The following is a 22,721-nucleotide window of genomic DNA, read 5'->3' on the forward strand; positions in this document are numbered from 1 at the left end:
ATTGACCAGACAATGAGGGTAAATTAATGCGTTTTTTTCTGCAATGTTACAGATTTATTTATACATGGTGCAGCTTTCCTCAGGAGAGTAATTCCAAATTGGGTTGCTTGTTTTGGGCTTCCGATCTTCTTTTTCTGAAGCGTTGAATAACTGCTCGAATTCCAAGTATGCTTACGTAAAATAAGCAAATTTTAATGAGCATTTTTAATATATCAAAAAAATATAATAATTTTATTAGATTTTCAACATATTTTAAAAATATTTATTACCTTTAAATTAATATTCTAATAACACTAATTAATAAGAGCTATAAAATAACTAACTTCAAAGAGTTCTTTTATTCCACCTCGTCGGTATTGAAATAAATAATTTGACAGACTGTGCACTCTTTAATTGATTGTGCAATTTATGTGATTCGTCTATCATATAAATAATGCATCATATTTATAAGTTTTCAAAGTTATACATGCAATGCACAGTTAAAAAAACATATTACTATGATCGACTAATTATTAATCCATGCATCGCCCGAGTATAATCACCAAATGTTCATAAGTTATACGTGTGCTCATCTGCCTTCAATTAACTTGCTAGCTTTCTATAAATCCTTCCCATCATTGTTCTGATTGAGTCAAAAGAATTAACTATTTATAATTGAGCTCAATTGATATCAATTGATATACACTGCCAGCAATAAATAAAGAATGTAACGTTATTTTCTAAACATTCGCATGGGATAATTCAAAGGGTGGGAAAACGTATTTTCACTACGCATGAATGGTGGAAATGAATGAAAAGAATAATAAGCAATATTGCATGGGCCAGGCGAGTAAGGTTGGCAAGACGATACATGCTGCCCCATGGATCCGTACCTAACATTACCTTTTATAAGGGTGACTTACAGGCATGTCCTGAGTACCATATATGTCCTCAGAGTATTGCGCCAGCCTTTCCTTTTCAAAGTGTACGTAAATCTTCTCAGGCTCACTATCGATACTGCCATATCACCTCTATTTGTTGTGCACGATCTCTTCATTTCAGTCATATGACCTACCTCAATGTGCTGTTGCTTCACTACTCGGTGGCTTCGCTAAAATTAGCTACAATTATGATATGTTAATAGATATTTACCTCAGTATTAACGATATGTGATTTTGTATGCGTGTTTAACGTGAAAGTTGCAAATTTCTCACTTCATACCGGCTTGAATAATAAGTAGGCAGCAAACACTTTTCAGTATTGACAAACAAAAATGTATGAATAGTTATAAGTAAAGAAAATTTGTGACATGCTAAGTGTCCAAAACCAGGTAAATGGTGAACAGTTTCGAAGGGTGATTTATAAAAAAAAAAAAAAAAAACCTAAAATTAAATTGAATAGCTTGTAATTTAACTTTTAACACGTTAATCAGATATCATTTATCCCCAGAGGGAGGGGACCAAAGTTTGTAATATAAATTTGGAAATTTGGACAAATAAGACAATTTGTAATAAAAATTAACACTAATGTGAATAATTAGAATGAGGAAGATTCAGATCATGCATAAGTTATAAACTATAAAGTAAGGGAATAAAAGTATAATTAAGCATATACTGTAAATCCCGAAACTTATTCAACTTATAATTAGGTATTGACAGATCTGTACTTACAAATAACAATATTCTATTGGCCAGTGGAAATTTGTTTTTATACTTTGCACACGCACCTCTGTTCATATCTAGATCTCGGCAGGTGACCAACATTAAGGTGTTTAATTATTCTTGTTGAGTATTGAATAAAACCGTACTATGTGAACTTGTTAGATGTTGACGAAAAGTAAGAACAATTTCTTCATCGAGTCCAAATTTGTTAGCAAGTTAAATACAAAAAACTTTCATGAATTGGCTAAATATAATGTAAACAAACCCTTTGCACCGATCAGATAGTGATGTAACCTTTAGCCGCAATATTTTTGTTTATACGTACTAGCTAGATGAAGGACTAAAAGGATATAATCTGATCAAGGAAGATTAATCAAGGTTTTAAAAAAAACGCAACTAGAATAACACACACTATACGACAATAATGCTATTTATCATAATACAAGTAGGATCTGAAAGAATAATACGTGACATATAATATAATATAACTGTCCCTTTCTCTGCTCTTTGAAGCTATTTTTGCTTTCCATGTGCTTATTCATGCCTATCAATTGTTTGTCTTTAATTAGTCTTCACTTTCGCTCAAATTCTTAGTAGTCCAAGATGGGACATTAATGGATTATCCCATCGATTTAGTATCTATATTCGTTGGTGGCTTAAGAGGAAAGGATCTTTAGTGAGAGAGATTTGTGAACAACTGGAGTATTATAAGGAGTAAATATATTAGCATTGGAAGTGGTTTTTTTTTTTTCTTTTGAGGAGGAGGTAGGGGTGGGGAATTACTGTTTGAGTAATTAGAAATAGTATATATAGTACATATATATACAAAACTGAGTGAATGGTAAGGTTGATGTATTGATGTTTTTCTATTGATCAGGTGGCGTACATGCAATACGAAAATGGAAAAAGAATAGCATATCGTAATGGTTTAACGTTAAGTTTGAATTTATTAATATAACATTTTATCTAATTAAAATTAAAATATTAATATGAACATTAGCAAAAAAATTATTAATGCATCATACCATTAACAAAGGCATATAATATTTATATTAAAAATTTTATTTCTATTAATCATATTAATAAGGATAATTTTAACGCTAACGTTTGTTCTTAAGTGTTTTAACAAAAACAAACGAATTGCTGCGAAGCACGCTGGTTTTTACTCTCTCTCTCTCTCTCACTCTCCACTTCAAATATTTCTCTTTTATAAAATTAGAATAACTCAAAAAGATATTATAAGGTTGAAAGTCAAGTTGTAACTATAAAAAGATTATGTATAATTCATTTCTAAAAACTAGCATGTATCTATTTTTAATCAATGTAAGATATTTCAATTCACTCCTCACATGCTTAAGACTGAACATTTGATATATAAAATTTGCAAGGCTGCAGGTGATAAAAAAATAATAAATAAAAACTACTCAATTTCCAGCTATATTCCTAGTCAAATTGACATGGCACTTATATTTTATGGATTTCACACTAAATACTAGTTTTCTTTTTATTCTACACATATATTGAGCCCATTTTGGACTAGTTTTGTTTCCAGCTGTTATTTGAAAAAGAACAAAGAAAAGTAAGAGCACGTTAAATACAGCAGATAGACTTTATTGTCATTAACTGCAGAAAAAGCTTATCATATAACATCAATGGGTACCCAACCATCCTAGCTGTTTGAAAATAAATTGAAATAAAAAGGCATACTTTGAATTTATCGTTTTCTTTGCATTGCTTCCGGGCTGGGAACAAAATGCATGTGGGTGTTGATAATTTCGTTTTTGCTAATATCCCTCCAAGAACTGGGAAAGAGACGAAGAAGGATAGCAACATAACATAGCATGACCAGAGCGCAGTACGTTTGTGCAGAGGGGAAAGAGTTATATAATTAAGTTTTGTAGTTAAGTGAACAAAGCCCCACTCACGGGGACAAAAACTTAGCTATCACATTTCACAAAGTTCAGTATTATGGGAACCATGGACCATTCTCGCTGGTAGTTTCTTATCAATAAATTATTCTTCCAAACTAGACCCAACCTCCATGTTAACAATATTAATGGATCCATCCAATACCACCACCTCTCTCTTCAAATACATATATATATTTTGTTTTTTCACAATGCAAAAAGCGATAAATTTTAAAAACTTGTTAATTTTTAATTATTTGAAGCATTATAAATTAATATTTGTATATACACAATCTGAAAATGCACTTCAAATATCAAAAAGATACCTTTAAATATCTACCCCTAGTGATGCATGAAATATTTTCATACCTTGATATACATCAAATCTAGCTGATTTTTCGACTGCCTGCATTATGTATGCTCGGTGCGAAAGCAGATACGCATATATTGCTTTCATGAAGACACAACCAAATTAAATATGAGTTACTTTTGGTGGATGCGATCTTAAAGTCCCAAACAAATACGAGATGGCAGGAGAGTAAATCTTTTATGGACGCATGTTATTACATTGATAAACCCAATGTAAGCCAAACATGGTACAGTAGTAAACTCAAGCTCACTTTTGACCTGAAAAAGAGAAAAAAATCTCTCAATCTATTTGTGAATTTGTATATGTAATTAAGTTCTCTTTGATTTCAACATATTACTCACCTTATTTTCTTTTGTTTGACATTTTAACAATGTTATTTTAGTTTGATTGTTGTTTTATGATGTAATTATATATTTTAGATTATATCTGAATAATCAACTAAAATATGTTTTTTGAAAAATTAATTAATATAAAAAAGAGATATAATAAAAATCAATTAATAGTTTTAATCAAATTTAAAATATTATTTATATTTTTTAATTCTTGTGTTATGGCGACCTGTAAAAGGAAATATTGGAAGAGTGTATATTATTATAACTTGCATTTTAACACACAGCTATAATAATACTTATAATAATATAAAAAAATTGCGTAAAGATTTCTCGGCAGATATAGAATTAAATTGATATTTATTTGTGAAGCTAAAATTTCCTCTTTATAATTTCTTTTTATCAACAATAAGACATATGTTTATTGAATTGAAGTACGAGAAGTACTCAAAAAAAATATAGCAGCAGACATGACTTAATAAGCTGTTTTTATAATTGTTAAGATTATATAAATTAAAATTAATAAAAAAATGAAGGACCACAAATTTTAACTATATTTATATAAAAAGGATTAAAATATATTTGAGCCTTTTATTTTTATATTTAATATATAATATAATCCTATTTTAATTCCCTGAAGTTATTGTAAATCCCTTAAATATATAAATATTTTCATTTTAGTTTTATATAAAAAAAAAACATCACTCTATTCTTTTAATCGTTAAATGTAATGTTACAATTTTCTTTTTTTTTATAGTTTTTATAGTTTAATAGACTACATACATGTTTTTTTTTTTTATTAATAATTGAAGTATTAAATTTTATTGTATCATTTTTTTGGGATGGTTAAATCAATGTTGTTTTATTAACAAATAATTAGATTGTCTTAAATTTATTTGAATATGATATATATATATATATTGAATTATAATTTACTCCCCAATCCATTGATAATTTAATATGATCTCATTTTCTTCTTTTCTTTTTTATTTTTTTGCTTCGATGAAGAAGAGGAGAGAGATACTGTTCAAGCTTCAAAATAAAAGTAGGTTGAAAAATGAGCTAACATTTTGCAATCGTTAGTTTGACTGCCGAGTTTCGGTTTCTGATTTGATTATTATTACAACAGTACAAAATTCTATATATATATATATATATATATATATATATATTTGAATAAATATTATTTATTTATTTTTATTTTATATTGACATTAAAGAATAAAATGAATGACATCTTATAAGATTTAAGATTAAATAAGAATTTTGGAGAAAAAAAAATTAACCCAAATTAACATTATCCTTCGAATCAATTTGACTTCTCTTTGTCATCAAGATAACGTGACTTTTTAACTTAAGAAAAAAGAGGGGTTCAATTCATGTCAATTATTCATTGTTGCTATCTATTGTATATTATTGCCAAAATATATGTTTTATGTTAAATTTAATATGACAAGATGTTTGTATTTATAATTTAAATAAACCTTACTTAAAGCCTATTTTATCACAAAAATATAAAATAAATTTAAGACACGCGTTGACATAAAGAAAAAAATTGCCGTAACCTAACAAAAATTTCAATGGAAAAATATAATTTGTTATTTTATATTTATTTCAAAGATTGTAGATAAAAATTTTGAATATATCCTTCCAATGATCAATTGAATTAAATTCTTTTTCCAACCGTGCCAACAATTCATTGCAGCTCTCAAAAATTTTATTATAAAAATAGATATTTTCGTATTAAATTATAATGTTACGAGATATTTATATTAATGTTTGTATTGAGCCTCATTTGTTATTTAATAAAATTCACTCAAATTTTATAATAAGTTTTGCATCCATATAGTAATTTATAAATATAAGATTTAATTAAAAATATAATAAAAATATACCTATCTGTAATATTAAATATTATATCATTTTAACAAAAAATAAAAAAATATCTTGAAATGTTAAATAAATTTCAGTTGTTACGAAATAGTACTTAGAATCGCCTTCCCATTCAGTTCGTGTTTGCATCAATTTAAAAAATTTATTTATTTTAATAATTGATTATACTTATAATTAAGTATTATGATAATTGATTATATGTATAATAAATTTTATATTTAAATATATTAAAAATAATTTTAAAGTAATTTATTATATTTGTCATTTAAAACAGAAGTACTTTTTTACTAAAACAATTTTATACATTCCTTTCGAGTATTGAAACTCAAATTTAATATTACAGATTAAAAGAGAATAATTCGCGGAAATAAAATATTTTATTATATTTAAATTGTATAAAATGATATTTTTTATTAAAAATACCAAAAAATATTATTTTTTATATTTAAAATAATTAATCATAAAAAAATATTTAATTATATACATTAACTTTTTAAGAAAGTATAAAACAAAAATAAACACTATCTAAAAAATAACGTAATCTACTATAAAAATAATTCAAACCAAACACGTATGGATTCACATGAGGCTGATTTAAAAATGGCGGTAAAGTAAGTACTACGGTATACGGATGTGGCATGAAACATGGAAGCAACTGCTACGCACTTACTCCATTTTACTTTTATTAAGTCTTTGTTTTTTCCTTTAAAAAACTACTTACATGAACATCAAAGATACCGCTTTTATCTGAATTTTTTTATTTTAATAATTACATTTTATAAAGTTTCCTAGTCAATGTTTAATAATATACATACCCTATTTCAAATGTGTATATATATATATATATAAAACAAAAAATAGAGGCGATTTACTGGTTCAAATAAAAACACTATTTTGCTTTCTTTTTTTTACTTATTTTAAACTTGCAAAAATAAAATCTAATTATTGTAAAAAATATGACTAAAACACCGTACAAGTATAAATAAAAATAAATATTTTTTATCTGTATCTGTATCTACATGTATGTATTTACATACATCTGAGTGTTTTAAGTTATGTATTTTTAAAGTTGTTAAAATAAAATACAAAACGTGAATAAATACAATATCCATCATTATTTGTTTAAATCGAGATGCCATTATCCAATAAAAATTTTATTTTAATCCTTAAAACATATTATTTATGAATTATTAAGTCACTCAAATACTAGTTTGGTTAAAACAAAACTCTTCCAATCTTAACATTACTGAGGCTTTTGAGTACAGTATCTTTCATTTGGTTTTTTTATTTTAATCTATGTGAAAAATACTGTAATAGTTTGTTTGAGTTTTTGCTTCTTTTAAAAATCTATTTGATATTACAAAACTTTTAAACATGTTTTTATCTTAAAAATATTTTCTTTTTACAAAGACAAAAAAAAATGGTCTTGTAGCATAAACCATCGTATAAGAGGGCAATCAATCATTATAGAAAGACTTTTTTGTTTGTTTGAATCATTATAGAAAGACTTAACGTATAATTAAAGTTATACGAATATAAAATATAATAGAGATTATTATGATAAATAGACGACCCATTAAAGTTATGATGTACATATATGCTATCAATGATTTCCACGTACGAGACCATGAAATATTGTTACTCAAGCACCAAAAGCTAATTGCAACTCAAAACTATTGTTTAAATGGACAACATTATTCTTCCTTTTCATAGTAATATTTATTAGTCTGAAGAAACCCACTAAAAATATTGAAATTTCACGTAAATATAAATAGTGGGATATTTGGAATTTTGGATCTTGTGCGATCTGTCTACATTATAAATTAGCCATCCATTAGAGTCCACTTTTTAAATGACTAAAAAACAAGAGAGTTGATAAGTTTTGTGACTTTAATTATCTGCTACACATGAATTACGCAATGTATTCCCAAACAGCAGATTATTCCACCGCATCAGCTACTGCTGTTCTTTCTGTGATAAAAAGCAGAAGAAGCCAGTTTTGAGATGATCACAAAGTGATACTACAAAAATATTGTTATTTATTAAGTGTTAAAATGACTTTTACTAATATATATTATATTCAATAAAAAATAATCTATTAAAAAACAATTTTAAGATTTATACTAAAAGATAGTGTACTATACTGACGTTTTGTATTGATAATATATATTAAGATTTTATATAAATAATTTTTTTTAATTTGTTATAATTTTTATCTCTAAAAATTATAACAAATTAAAAAAATATTAAAAATAAAACTATTATAATAAAAGAAAGTGTAATTCACACATGATTTTTTTTATAATTTTAATATTAAAAAGTGTAAGTATCAAATTATGAAAAAAATAATTTTAATAAAATATTTTAATTTATATTAAAAGAGAGCAAAATAAAACGTTAAAAACAATTACAACACTTTTCCCCTAGGTATTCAAATTGTTGTGAGTATAATGTTTCACTAGGATTTTCTTGTAGAGTACGATTTGGCACTCATGAGACTTGCCATGAACCTCGTGGAACATCGAAAGTTTTTATGAATAAACAAAGTTATTTCAGTTTATTTGTTGAAAGGGAAATGGTTATGTTATTATATTTGACTGGTCAAGGGTTGAGGTTTGGGATTGTCTACTCTCCCGGACCCTCCACCGTGCATATCTAATAAAAGCCCGGCCCGCTTCAAAGACTTCAGGTTCAGGATAGGGCCCACGTACAAAATTGACCCGAACCGAACCGACCCATCTCTATTCACTGATGGGTCTGGTGGGGTGTTTTCCACGCGCCTAAAAGCACGCGTGATTCAGACCAAATACAAATGCCAAGACTTTTTGGGTCAAACGAACTAAAATCAAAACCTCATCATCCTCATTACCCACCCAACATCACACCTTGAACAATGAACACCGAAACATAACAACGCACTCATCACACTCACTTTTTCTCGCCGCTGGAGCTAAAATCTCGCCTTTCTCGCATGCCCAAGACAAGATAATCAATGTTTTCAAACTGTAACCGCTACAACAGCTTTAACATTTTTCCACCTAAATCATAGCCTCCTTCTTTTCTTCGTTAATTCTAGACTCTTAGGTAAGGTGGTTTAATCACACAATCATGTTATCTTAATTATCATATCATATAAAACACTCCGGAGAGAGACGGATTTTTTTGCATTGTTGTTGATTTGGGTGGCGAAATCTCTTCAAATCAAGAAAGAAAAGGAAACTTTGCTTTGGAAGAAAAGAAAATGGATGATGATCTTTCTACCAGCCTTATTTGCCAAGAAAGCGAAACGTGCTTGGAAGAAGAACAGTCGTTTGTTGAATCATGGAGGGATTGTGGTGTTTCAGAGGAGGAGCATGCGGGTATTTTGATTGAGAGAGAGAGAGTTTTTGGGTTCAAAAGGGACGAGACTTTGGTGTTTGGGGACTGGGAGAAACGTGCCCGCATGGATGCAATCAATTGGATTCTCAAAGTTAGTCCAACGACCCATTTTCTTGTACTTTCGATTGAGATAATCATTAATGAAACTGCAATAGGAAAATCAAACTTGATTTTTTTTTTTACTTTTTCTTTTTTAATTTCCCTTTTCATTTTCAATGGTAAAATGAGCCCAGACAAGAGCAACATTTGGTTTTCGCTTGGAAACGGCTTATTTGTCGGTCACTTACTTCGATCGGTTCCTTTCCAGAAGGTCTATTGATGTAAGCTCAAATGTTATTCTTCCAATGGCAACATTCTTCGTTGATCTTATTCTTTACCCTTTTGGCTGAATGCCCCATTTTGTGCAGAGTGACAAGTATTGGGCAATTCGGTTACTGTCAATTGCATGTCTTTCTCTCGCTGCAAAGATGGAGGAATGCAATGTGCCGGGGCTATCACAGTTTCGATTGGAAGATTATTCCTTTGAGGGAAGAGTTATTCGAAAAATGGAGCTTTTGGTGCTGAGCACATTGGAGTGGAAAATGGGTATCATCACTCCCTTTCATTTTCTTTCTTATTTCATCACAAAGTTCTCCAACCAATCCCCATCAAGTCCTATTGTTTCCGAGACCATGCAACTCATCTTGACCACAATGGAAGGTGAATTATGAGCAATGGAATATACTCTATTTTTCCTTTTGAAATGAATTCTTTGACCTCATCTCTGTGTTTCTCAATGAGTTATATAATTGTATTTCCACATGCATTAAGCAAATATTTGTTCTCTTGTGCAGAGGTTAATTTAATGGATCACAAACCATCTGTTATTGCTGCGGCTGCTAGTTTGGTGGCAATGGAAAAAAAATTGACGATAGAAGCAGTCGAGTTGAAGATGAGTTCAATTCCTCAACACAGCTTTCTTCAACCTGTGAGTTAAATTACACCAATTTATATTTACTAATTGTCAATCTGGATTAATTATTTTGGCCCTTTTGTTTTCTTATTCACAGAAAGATGTATTTGAGTACTATAATCTAATTCAAAGATTATACGAGGAGAAAACCAGAAGAAACATGATGCTACATACGCCAATTATAATGACAGAGAGTTCACGAGTCACCTCTGATCCAATGGCAAAGAGAAGAAGACTCACTTTCAGTGATGATGAAGGAAGTAGTGATGGGAAGGGGCTCCATTAGCAAAAGTCCAAAATTTTGATTTTTCTTTTTGAAGGTCTAATTATTTTATGTGAAGATTATGTCGCATTCTTGATTACTTCCAGCTTTAGTCTCACCCAGAGATAGAGGGAGGGAAACCCACCTGGGAAAGTCATTGATTATTACTGGAAGAAAAATCATTTAGGATTTGATTAGATGCCATCCTGAGGAACCACAAGGGGAAGAGGAACAAAGGAAGAAGCAAGAATAAAAACTGAGGCTTTGTAATTGGGATGCATATACTAGTTGAGGTGTTCAAATCAAATAACCAGGTAAACAAAAGCCAGATGCTGATCTAGAAAGCTGCAGAAACAGCCACTTAGGACTTAGGCCATTGTTTTTCCTCTTATTATTTTCTTAAAGTTTTTTATTTTTCATTCTTAATATTGTTTTTTTTTTCTGTTAATTATTTTTAACCTTCATTGCCTCTTCATAACGGATTTTGTCACATCTCTTGCAAACCTACGTTTTGATGGATGCTTGGGATGCTTTAGTAATGTCTTCAAAAAGGCTGAAAGCAGGTCGGGAAAAACTCTGTTGGTGTGTTTGGGTGCATGGTTTGTGTTGCATATTGGCCATCACAAAAGTTTTGTAAGGATGAATGTGATTGGATTTGTTTCAATGTCTGGGACTGCCTTTAAGGTGGGACCTACCCATTTGCCTGCAAATTTTATATGACTTCGTTGTGTTCATGGGTCATGAAACCCGATATATTGTTTGTGGAATCAAAAGGATTTCTATGTTAATTATGCTTTGAAGCAATCGATTATTGTACCCTGTTAAGGTTTATTTTACAACATCCTAAACATGGTAATGGTATACTGGTTTTGGACTACTGGATGTCATAATTCTAGTATTTTACAAAGAAAAAATAAGTTAAAAATTTAGTGCTCCTCTGGGTTTTGTCCTAAACAAATTCTTTTCTTTCTTGGTTGAAATAGGGGAGAATATCAGTGCCATCTTGTTGTTGAACACCAATACACCATGCCTGTTTGCATATTCGACCACTGATTTTTGTTTTTAGAAAAAAGAGTACGTTTTCATACGGAAGTTATTTATTTCATGCTTAGAAGGGGGAGGCATTTTGTCACACTTGAAATTGACTCCTCCACTTAAGTATGATAAGAATACAAGTCCGGAGTCAGAGACCTAGTTGCTCCCTACTGCATAGTGAGAACAAACAAAGGAATGATGAATTTAGATATGTTGAAGGGTCAACTTGAAGTCCGTGAGAGATGATTGATGTCAGCGGTCAAAGCAGTACTTGTACTGAACAAAGCTGCCTTGGAGAAGCATCTTCGATGCAGAGGATTGAGCTGAACAATACTGTAATATATTATTTACTAATTCAACTTGAGATGACAAATGATCTTGATGTATCGACAAACGAAATATTCAACTTAAATACACTTAAAACTGTGAGTATGAAATTAAGTAATTGACCAATAATCGGCAATATAGTCAATAATAAAAAAATAAAATTAATATTTTTATCCTTTAAATTTAAAAATATTTTAATTTTATTCTTTAATTTTTTTATTCATTTTAATTCTTTAACTTTTATAAAAATTTTAAATAAATCTTCTCCCGTTAAAATTTTAATTTTATTAAAAAAATTGTGATTTTATATCACATATATTGTATCATGCGTATTATTTATTGTATCTATCTTTGTCACTTTTTATTCGTTCTTCTTTTTTTTTATCTTCATCTTGCTATTAATATTAAAAATCCACTCTTAAATCTTAAATCATAAACAAATTAATTTTTTAAATATTTATTTTCAATCTTTGATGAATCTGAACATAAAAATATTCATTTCCATTAGATAAAGAGAAAGACAACGAACAATAATGTAAAATAATTTTACCTAATAATAATAATTTTTTATGTAATTTTTAATGTCTTTTAATATTATTTTTATTAGAATTTCAATTCTTTAACCAATGTCTTACATTCCCGGTTAGTGAGACCTTAAAAAAATATCAGTAGTTTTAGAAACAGAGAAAAAACTACTATCTACTATTCGGGGGAAGAAAACAAAATATATGGTCAGCCACAAAAGCTGGTCTTGTCATTTTTTAGCTCAAAGTATATTTTGTTTATTACTCAAGGGTCTTTGGAAATCATGTTCACGTTCTTGATAGTTTTCATTTTTAATTACCTCTTCATTAACCATTCATCAAAGTTGTTTTGCTAACTGCAAGAGGTAATCATAAACACATGTTTGGACTAAGGGAACGAAGTGAAAAGCATGTAAGAGAATGGGTATACACACACGCACAGGCCTTGTAATGCGGTGTTGGTCTCTCTTGAATCCTTTTAACGGCTTTAGGTTAGTTCTAGATTAAAATTTTGACCTACAACAAAGTTCAAACGACCAAATAATTTTATTCCAACGGCCTCAGCACTGAAAATTATAAGAGTACCGAAGCAAAATAGATTAAATCAGATACACTAGCTGGAGCTGCCCAATTGATAGAACAATGAAGGTAGTGTGGAGCTAGAGCAAATGCAATTCTTTAACAATAGACCTAATGATCTTTCCATCCATTGAGTACCTGAGAAGCCAAAATTTGCCTCGATACCCTCTGCTTCATTAGGATTAAATTAAAGCACTTTGTACTTCTTGACATTGTCCTCCTGATCTCCACCAATAAAATAATAGGTATCCACGAATATTCCTGGCTAACTGCAGTACCAAAATTAACTTCCCTCGGCCAAAGGAACCAACCTGCCAGAGATAATTTCTGATCACAATGAGATGGCGTACATGTTTAACTGAAAGAACTTCACTTAAATTCCAGAAGATGAGAATTTGTGATATATGCATATTAAACATAATTCTCTTCCCAACAGATACATTTCATAGCCACATGCAAAAGATAAAAGCTGTTTTTCTTGATATTTGCCAGTTGACAATAATAGAAAGTTGAGCCACAGACTAAAGAAAATATCCTCAAAAACTTCCAGATGGATACTCCAGATTTAAACCAAACTATTGTTGGAACTTGAGACATTCGAAGATAAAAGATGATTGTTTTCTTCCTCAGTACAACAGATACCAAGCAGTATCCTGTACATTCATAATTAGCTATCCTGCCGGCATTGATTAGACAAAATATCCAAGTGCATGTTCCATCATCGATGATGCCTCCCCAGGGTATCAAACCTCAAAAATTTCCCCAGTTTAATTGCTCATCAGTAACTATAGTAGTTACATCCTCAGTTGATACAAGGAACTGAAGTCCAAAATGCCTAGAAATATGAGTTGCATTCACAATTACTACCAAGTTTAGAAGAGAGAGTAATTGGATAAATTGTCTTTTTCATTTAAATTAATACACACAGTTGTACACAATAGTTCAGAGTGAGCTGAAAATCCTATTTGTCATTGTCTGAAGCTTTGAGCTCCAACGTCAGTTCTAGAAGCATCCAAACTCGATAAACTCTTGCATTTGATCTATTATCGCCTTGATAATAACTAAAACATTACACTATTACCTTGGCCTAGTCAGAAAAGGTCACAAAAAACAAAGAAGCAACCCTAGATCCAACCACAGAAATAATAATAATAAATCATTCAAATGAACAGAAATTACAATCAATATACTGCAAATTCACCTCATTACATTAAAGGTTAAAAATTTAATTTATATAATATAAATCATTTTGAGATTTGACAACAATTATGCAAAATGCACAGATATTTACTCTGACACCAGCAACAAGTACCAAAATAAGCCACTAATTTGTTAGCCTAGAGAACTTCACACAGATAAAACTTTTGGTTTAATTGGCATCTCTTTAAAGAGGCCAGGAGCAAACAAGACACTTGATTTCCATGAGAGAACAGAGTGAGCACGCATGTACCTAATTTGTCTGAATTTATTTTACATGGATCCCACAGGGATCATCTTCAAAGCTGCTGCAATTGGCATGCCGAAGACTCCAAGGAGCACACTACCAAACCACTGCTTCAAACTAAGAGGAGATGTGTTTGCATAGGTGCCCAAGAATTCAACAATTATGATTTGAAAGATGATAGTGCAAGTGAGGACAGCTACAAACACGTAATTCTTCAGTATACCTTCAAATACATTTATCCTCTCCATATCTCTGGAACTAATCTCATTGAAAACCTGGCAGGATAATTGAATAACAGTGTTCATAAAAAGCACAATCAGAGAACACTTACAAGGCATCATAGTTCGAAATTTTATTCAGGAAATTTCACTACTCATGCACTCAGTTTAGAAAAATATTCAACCACAATATTTTAAATTTTAATATTCCAAAAGTCAGAAGTTAGAACATCATTTAAAAAAAATAATTATTGTGAATTTTTATCATAGACAAGAGGAAAACAGACTTCTACTATGCACTACTAACTAAAAAGGTAGGTGAGAAAAGGCAAAAACAAACTTGTCTAGTCAGAACATGAAATCAGATCCAGAGAAAAAGCAATAAATGCAGATGGCAGAGAACTTCAAAATTTTCCCTATGTGTATTACAAGAAAAAGAAATGAATAAAGCAAAAGAAGTCAACAACTTGAAAAAAATCTCCAAAGCCAGCCAGAATGTGCACATGAATGTAACTTCTGTCATTTCAATTTTGGGACCATATTAGTGCAAAGGAAGATAGAGACACTGAATAAAATCCAATGAGGTGATGGTTTTAGGTTTACCTGACAGAACACAAATGAATTAAAAATGAGTGTATTCAACATTAGATCAGAATCCGGGCCATTAAGATGAAAAACTACTTTTCCTCTTGTCTGGAGGAACCAGATTACAACAAATTGATATATAGACTGCCCCAAGATATTTCTCCACATCACATTACTGATAAAGTTTCCTTTCCTCCCAACAGGCGGTCTTTTCATCAAGTCATCAGTAGGAGGTTCAGTGGCTAGTGCAAGTGCTCCAAGAGTGTCCATAATCATGTTGACCCATAGTAGTTGAACCGCAGTGAGGGGAGCATTTCCTAGTAATTCATATATGACAAGTAAAAAAATAAGACTGAGACAAAAAGTAATGAATTACTGCAAAAAATGATAACTTTGTTGAGGAAAGCATCATGATTACCTGTCAAACAGGCAGAAGAGAAGTTGACAATCAAAGCGACAATATTTACAGTAAGCTGGAACTGCACAAATTTCTGTATGTTTATGTAGACTGAGCGGCCCCATTTGGCTACGGTCACAATAGTGGAAAAGTTATCATCTAATATTATTACATCAGCACTTTCTTTTGCTACCTGAAAAAATTTACAAGAAAAAACAGCTTTATAAAATATATTATCAAGTACAAATTTATCCTGACAATAATTCCAAGGATCAAGACCTTCCATAGCAACCAATGATAAGATTGGGAATTTTCAGATAATGAGTATTATAAATACAGTGCAAAGCAATTTGTTCAGCTTATTTTGAGGAAATAAAAGCTTATTTTTGCAGCTTCGTAAAAGAGCTTTTTCTTTCCTTTTCTTTTTTTTTTTTGGGGGGGGGGGGGGAGGACCAATAATTTCCCAAAATTAAGCTAAAACAAGCATGCAAATCATAAGCACTTCACCTTTACCAATACCTTTTAGAGAATTCAGAGATTTACTTTCAATATATTCAAGTTGCATTTCGAAATAAAGATTGTGAGGCATACCCACTGTATCCAGTTATCTAATAATACCACATGAAAAGTAGAACCAAATATAATGTCTCAAAACAAATCATTCCAATTTTCAAATTTCTAGACAAGAAGAATTTTACTGAGACAAGATCAACATAGAGTTGACTTGGAATACCTCAGTTCCAGCAATACCCATTGCAAGTCCAATGTCTGCTTCGTGAAGTGCTGGAGCATCATTTGTACCATCACCGGTAACTGAAACAACCTCTTCAAATGTTGTCCTCAAGTGTTTCACCAGGGTATGCTTATCCATGGGTGAAGATCGAGCCATTACCTGCAGATATAGACATCACACATGTTGATCATAAAGAAATTTCTTCTCAGTAAAGGGTACTGGAGACTCTCAAACTCTTATTTTCTAGCTTCAAGAATCACTCGGTATATTCTAATGGTGTACATTAATGTGATATGTAGTGTATATAAAGAAGGAATATGCAGAACACTAATCTTGCACACGCTGCAAAACAACAAATACACTTCAAGTGAGAGTTTTCACGAATTGTTCTGGTAAATATTTTAAGATATTGGCATCTTTATAGCAAATTCTGTCTAGAGTTTCCAAGTCTTAGTCTAGGACAAGAATAAAGAACTCAGAAAAATATATTAAAATGAAATGTATGTACCTGAATTTTTGGAATGATATCAAGCAATTCCTCTTCACTCTTCTCACGAAACTCGGGGCCTTCAATTGCTATACCGTCCGTTAAAATTCCACATTCTCTAGCAATAGCCTTTGCAGTATTAATGTTGTCTCCAGTAACCATCCTAACAGCAATACCAGCTGACCTGCAAATGGCGACAGACTCTCGAACACCAGGACGAACTGGATCTTTAATACCCACAATTCCTATACAAGTGTAACCCTTAATAGGAATAGTATTTTCAACAGAAAATTCATCATGAATATCCATGTAAGCAAGGCAAAGTGTTCGGAGAGCTTCACCAGCAAAATTTTCAATTGTATCCTTCAAGTGGCTGATGGAGTCTTTATCGAGGGGAACAACCTCACCACTTGAGTCTAGAAATTTGTCACATGCATCTAGAATAATTTCAGAGGCACCTTTGCAGTGTGCTCGGAAAACACCATCAGGGAGCTGTAGAACCACCCCCATGCGCTTCTTTATAGAATTAAAAGGTTCAACTTTCACAAGTTTTGACACTTGTCGTTCTTTGTGAAAATCACCACCAAGTGACAGCCCAAATTCTAAGAGTGCGGTCTCAGTTGGTGATCCCAGAATCTCAATCTTCTCATCTTTGTTTTTGACAACTTCTCCTCCAGTGTTGTTAAATATTGATTCAAGTAGAATTGCCAAAGCAGAATCAGGGATATCACATAAGAAATCAGAATAGACCAGAGAACTTTTTACTTCTTTAATCGTCCCACATATGCAAGCTTTTACAACAGTCATGTGGTTAGTAGTTAGTGTGCCGGTCTTGTCACTGCAGATAGTAGTGGCTGATCCCATTGTCTCACAAGCAGCCAAGTGACGGACAAGGGCCTTATCATTCATCATCTTTTTCATGGCAAAAGCAAGGCTCAATGTTACAGCTAAAGGTAAACCTTCCGGAACAGCAACAACAACAATAGTAACAGCAATAGCAAAGAATTCTACGATTTCCATAGCATCATCACCAGACCACATCCACTGGGATCCTTCTCGCAGCTTGCGGCTAAATAGCCCTTGGACCAACACAGAAAAAGTCACTACTGCAAAAAAGAGGCCTATTTTCCCAATAATGGTAGCAACACCGTTGAGCTTTACCTGCAAGGGTGTTTCATCATCTCCCCCTTCACTTAGAGTAGCCATTAGTTTACCCCACTGCGTCCTCATTCCAACAGTAGTAACAAGCATCTTGCATGATCCATCCTGAACTTTGGTTCCAGACAGAAGAAAAGGATTAAGGTCACTGACATTCACTGGTTCACTTTCTCCCGTCAAACTTGATTCATTTATTAACACAGAGAAACCAGACACAAAAAGCCCATCAGCAGGGACTTGATCTCCAATATTAAGATGAACAATATCACCAGGAAGCAGATCATATATTGAAATCTTCTGTCTACAGCCATTTCTAGTGACCTGAACTGTAATTTTTTTCTTCTCTCTATCTAGATCCTTAAACTGCAGTGATTGTCTGTAATCACTTGTGGCAGTGACGAACACTACAAGCAATATGCTTGCAACAATACCAATTCCATCCTGTGCACCCTTGGGCCACCCTTCCATTATCATGCCAACTACCAAAGAGACCAAGGCACAGACAGCAAGTATCATGAGGGTTGTATCTTGAAGGGCTTCCCATACAAAGACCCAAAATCCCCGGACAGGGCTTTCAGTGAATTTATTAATTCCATAGATTTCTTTTCTCTGATTCAGCAAGTGCTCGGAAGTTGAAATCCCATCATCGACTGAGGTGTTGAGTTTGTTTGTGATCCCCTCAACCCCACCATGAATTTTCAACTTCTTCACATCACGTCCCTCAACAATTGATGCTAGCTCATCAGCACAAATTTCAAAACCTGCAGCTTTAACTTCTTCGGGTACAGTGTACTCACTTGACAAATTTAAACCTGGAGGAGCAAAGACTTGCTTATTATGTAAAAGTGAAACCTTTACAACAATTTTAAAATGCATGCAGGTTGACTTTCTTACCATGGATAAACTGAAGTGCAGCTTGTGAAACCAACACTGCAACTCTGAATTTCTCCTACAATGTATAGTGGGGACAGGGGGATTAAGAGATTCTGGAATTAATTTTACAACATTTAAATGATCAAATATTACTCCACATAAAGTTAAGCCATTAGAGTAATCTTGGGATGCACCAGGATATTGAGAATATAAATATTCCAACCCTTCCAAGGCTCATTTTTTTAGTCAAATTCAGAAATACCATGTCATGAAATTCAAAAGTGGTTAACCACTCAAACTTAAGTATGATTACTGAAATCTGTAAAGAATAACTGGCTGCGCAAGTTTAAGAAAATTAGGTAATTTCTCACGCATGACATAAATCCCAGCCAAGCACAAAGGGTAGGCTGTTCAGTAACTGAAGATTTCACTTTATAGCTGTTATTATCATTTGATTATTTCCTTAAAATAATAAAAGTCATTACTAACAGAACCTCAAAGCCAAAACAATATGCAAGATAGCCTAGTCTTAAAAGCAAGAAGGGAACGAAAAAGAAAGAAGTGAAAAATAGTAATGGAACAGATCAATATGACTACAGTGTCATTTATGCCCACAGTGAATAATCTTTTCATTCCCTCTTTTGCAGACGAAAGGCTAAGGGATGAACAACTGGGCAGTTTTCAAGTTGCTGGCATTCTAAAGCACGTGAACAGCGCACCATAGTCAATGCTATCGAGCGCTAGGCAATGATGATAATATTCTGTATCCGCAACTGTAATTTGCTGAACATTACCAAAAGCCTTTAGTTGCTGGTACTCAACAAAGGAGAAGCACACCACCAGAACTACCATAAGCATTGACGTTTAATTCCTAGATCAAAGTATCCAATGCTCACGCCGTGGTGTTGAATTAGCATCGAGATAACTTACTATAAGGAATTACATAATCACGGATCATTTCTATAAATGGAGCTGTGATGTTTGGAATGCACCGCATCAAAGGAAACTCAAAACAACAAATATATACAGATAGATAGATAAGATTAGATAGATATAGATTTGCCATATTAGTTTTCCAGATTAACTAATAATACTTACCAAAAAGGAGAAAATAGTGTGTAAACTAGGATTGGGGAATGCATTTAGTCTTGATCTGGGAAGAAAAACGAAAAGAAAAAAGAAGAAGAAACCTGATTGGAGCGTCTAATAGCCTCAGCTTCAAATCGCTTGGAGAGATTAGCTGTGAAGCGAAACCTCCTTTTGCGGTTCTTAACGAGCCAACAGAGCTTCCTCCATCTCTGAAGCGCTTCTTCCGATGAGTTTTTGGCCTTCACATCCCCAAAATTCTCATTCAGATAGCTCTCCATCTATTCAACTTAGCCTTAGCTCATTCAACCTCACTACACAACACCTATGTCTCTTCCTCTGTTGCTGTAAATAAAAGTAGCAGAATAACAGAGATTTATGATATCCGCTTAAACACTAAGATACTTGAGTTCCAAGACACAAAAGCTTCCAAGTGCAGAAATCGTGTATCGGCTTCAACCAGCGTCAACAAGAATCAGAGACACGCCAAACCACCCAATCGTCAACTCAACTTCACTCACCAAGCAAGCCACGTTTTGCACTCCCACTAACACTCACCAATGTTTTAAAACCGATAAATTAAAAAAAAAAATTGTGTAAATATTTTTTCAGATCTACATCTATTGATTTACTAACGTCAAATATATCACTGATTTTATACAATATTTTCTTATTAATTTTCCTACCTCTCATCATAAATGGATAACATTTGAATTATTTAATATTTTTAATATGTTAATAAGACTATTTTATAATAAAATATTTATTTACTTTTAAATTTTAATATAATAAATAGTTTTATTTATAAAACTTGTAAACATTTGTTTATAATTATAGTAAAAATGGTTATTATCTGTGCAAGAATACTGAACCTAACGTTACCAAAGAGAGTGCTTAACTTAAATTTTGGGGTTTTTTTCTTCTAATATAAAAGAATATTAAACATAGAAATTGATGTGAGTTGTGAACTGAAAATTAAAAATATCTACAGTGTGGGCTAGTCGGAGAAATGAGACTTGGATCAGGGATTCTCGTTTCTCATGTCTGCACGTTAAAACGAAGCCTGTTGCTTTCGGACAGCATGGCCCATGCCACACGTGGGACCCTCACTGCAACTCTTTTCATTTCTTATTGTGTAAAGTATAGTTTATATGCACTGAAATAATGTAATATACAGACAAAAGTCAAATACATTATATAATTAGTATTCTTCTCATTATTTATTTATTTGTTTATATAATATAAAATTTAAATTCCAATTTATTATTAAGTATTTATTAAGGCAAACTATTTTTTATTTTTTAAATAAACTTTTTTAATTTTTTATGATAAGTATATAAAATATTTAAGCTTTTTTATGAATAATATAATTAAATAGATAATGAGTAATGTTATCTTAAACATGTAAATAGACAGTTAATTAAAAAAATCTCAAAAGTAAATGGGTAAAGAAATGAAAAAGTATTTAACTGGAAAAAGTTTTGCATTGCTGCAGCTTTCTTTTTCTTTATCAAGGAAAGTATATGCATTCGACAATGCAAAACACACAAAGTATAATACGGTTTGATTTTAAATATTTTAAAATCAATATGTTGAATTTTTTACACTTTGTTTGAAGTTATAAATACTTTTTATTAAATACAGTGTGAAAGTATAAATAAATTTATATTATAATTTTGATAACTTTGTATTATAAATATACAATGTTAACTAAAAGTAGAAGAGAGTGAGAATGCGAAGGATTAAGAAGAGTTTGTAAGTATAAGAAAGGTAAAAAACATAGTAATAACAATAATAAAGAAGGTAAAAAGAGCTTTTAAACTTTTATATATATATTATACGTGTGTGTGTGTGAAGCATTGTTTAAATTTAAAAAAGTATAAGACAATTCACTCATGTAATGTAAGAAAAGAAGCTTACTAGTTACATCTTTTAAAGGAAATGCTTTCACGTCTTTAACCAAAAAAATTATTTTATAATAAATTTTTAATATAATAAACATATATACTATATTTAATAAATAAAGGTTTATGCATAGAAATAAAATATTCAATGGAGAGAAATTAAATAGTAAGAATGAGTTAGATTTAGAGTTAATTAAAAAAAAACAATGATACTTTTGTTAGTTTTAACTTTTAAAAATTATTACAAGTTTAACAGTAGAAAAGTTCAATCTAGTTCACGTGTCACCCATTCATGCTATTCACTGTTTTAGTATACTTAAGTTTATACTTAAACTAACAAGATTGTCATGGATGCGTATTTTTTTAAGTTAATCAAAATTTATAAATTAGATTAAAAAACAATAGATATTTGTATTAAGGGTAATAAATATTTATTTTAATATATAAAAAAAATTAAATATATAACATAAAATAAGTTACGTGACTTAAAAAAAATATCTATATATACAAGCATTTAAACGAAAAAAAAATAATTTTATGGCATAAAAAATTGAAATTTTGAATTCATGACGGTTTGGCAATCAGACGCATTCGCCATTAATTGGGACAAGTGCAGGTTACTTGCAATGTACCCTAGGACG

The 22,721-nt window shown here is 31.2% G+C and overlaps 2 protein-coding genes across 5 annotated transcripts; one reads left to right on the top strand and one right to left on the bottom strand.

Annotated features, from left to right (window-relative positions):
- Window positions 1-9,014: 9,014 nt before the first annotated feature.
- LOC113865734 (cyclin-D5-1-like) lies at window positions 9,015-11,583 on the top strand. Its single transcript, XM_027500461.1, has 5 exons — window positions 9,015-9,607; window positions 9,750-9,836; window positions 9,924-10,215; window positions 10,350-10,483; window positions 10,566-11,583. The coding sequence occupies exons 1-5, from the start codon at window positions 9,380-9,382 to the stop codon at window positions 10,752-10,754; spliced, it is 930 nt and encodes a 309-aa protein (XP_027356262.1). The 5' UTR covers window positions 9,015-9,379; the 3' UTR covers window positions 10,755-11,583.
- Window positions 11,584-13,003: 1,420 nt separating this feature from the next.
- On the bottom strand, window positions 13,004-20,817 carry LOC113866364 (calcium-transporting ATPase 1). Of its 4 annotated transcripts, none has more exons than XM_027501251.1 (8): window positions 20,281-20,817; window positions 19,112-19,166; window positions 17,081-19,029; window positions 16,573-16,731; window positions 15,861-16,032; window positions 15,461-15,759; window positions 14,646-14,914; window positions 13,004-13,506 (listed from the first exon to the last, which is right to left on the bottom strand). In XM_027501251.1, exons 1-7 carry the CDS (start codon window positions 20,455-20,457, stop codon window positions 14,666-14,668), a joined length of 3,060 nt encoding a protein of 1,019 aa, XP_027357052.1. In that variant the 5' UTR covers window positions 20,458-20,817; the 3' UTR covers window positions 13,004-13,506; window positions 14,646-14,665. The 4 variants fall into 4 exon arrangements, with proteins under 4 accessions (XP_027357052.1, XP_027357053.1, XP_027357056.1 ...); XM_027501252.1 differs by having other exon boundaries at window positions 13,100-14,030; XM_027501255.1 differs by having other exon boundaries at window positions 13,147-13,522.
- Window positions 20,818-22,721: the final 1,904 nt, after the last annotated feature.

Source organism: Abrus precatorius, unplaced genomic scaffold, assembly GCF_003935025.1.
Source record: "Abrus precatorius isolate BTA unplaced genomic scaffold, Abrus_2018 Scaffold4, whole genome shotgun sequence".
NCBI classification, from domain to species: Eukaryota; Viridiplantae; Streptophyta; class Magnoliopsida; order Fabales; family Fabaceae; genus Abrus; species Abrus precatorius.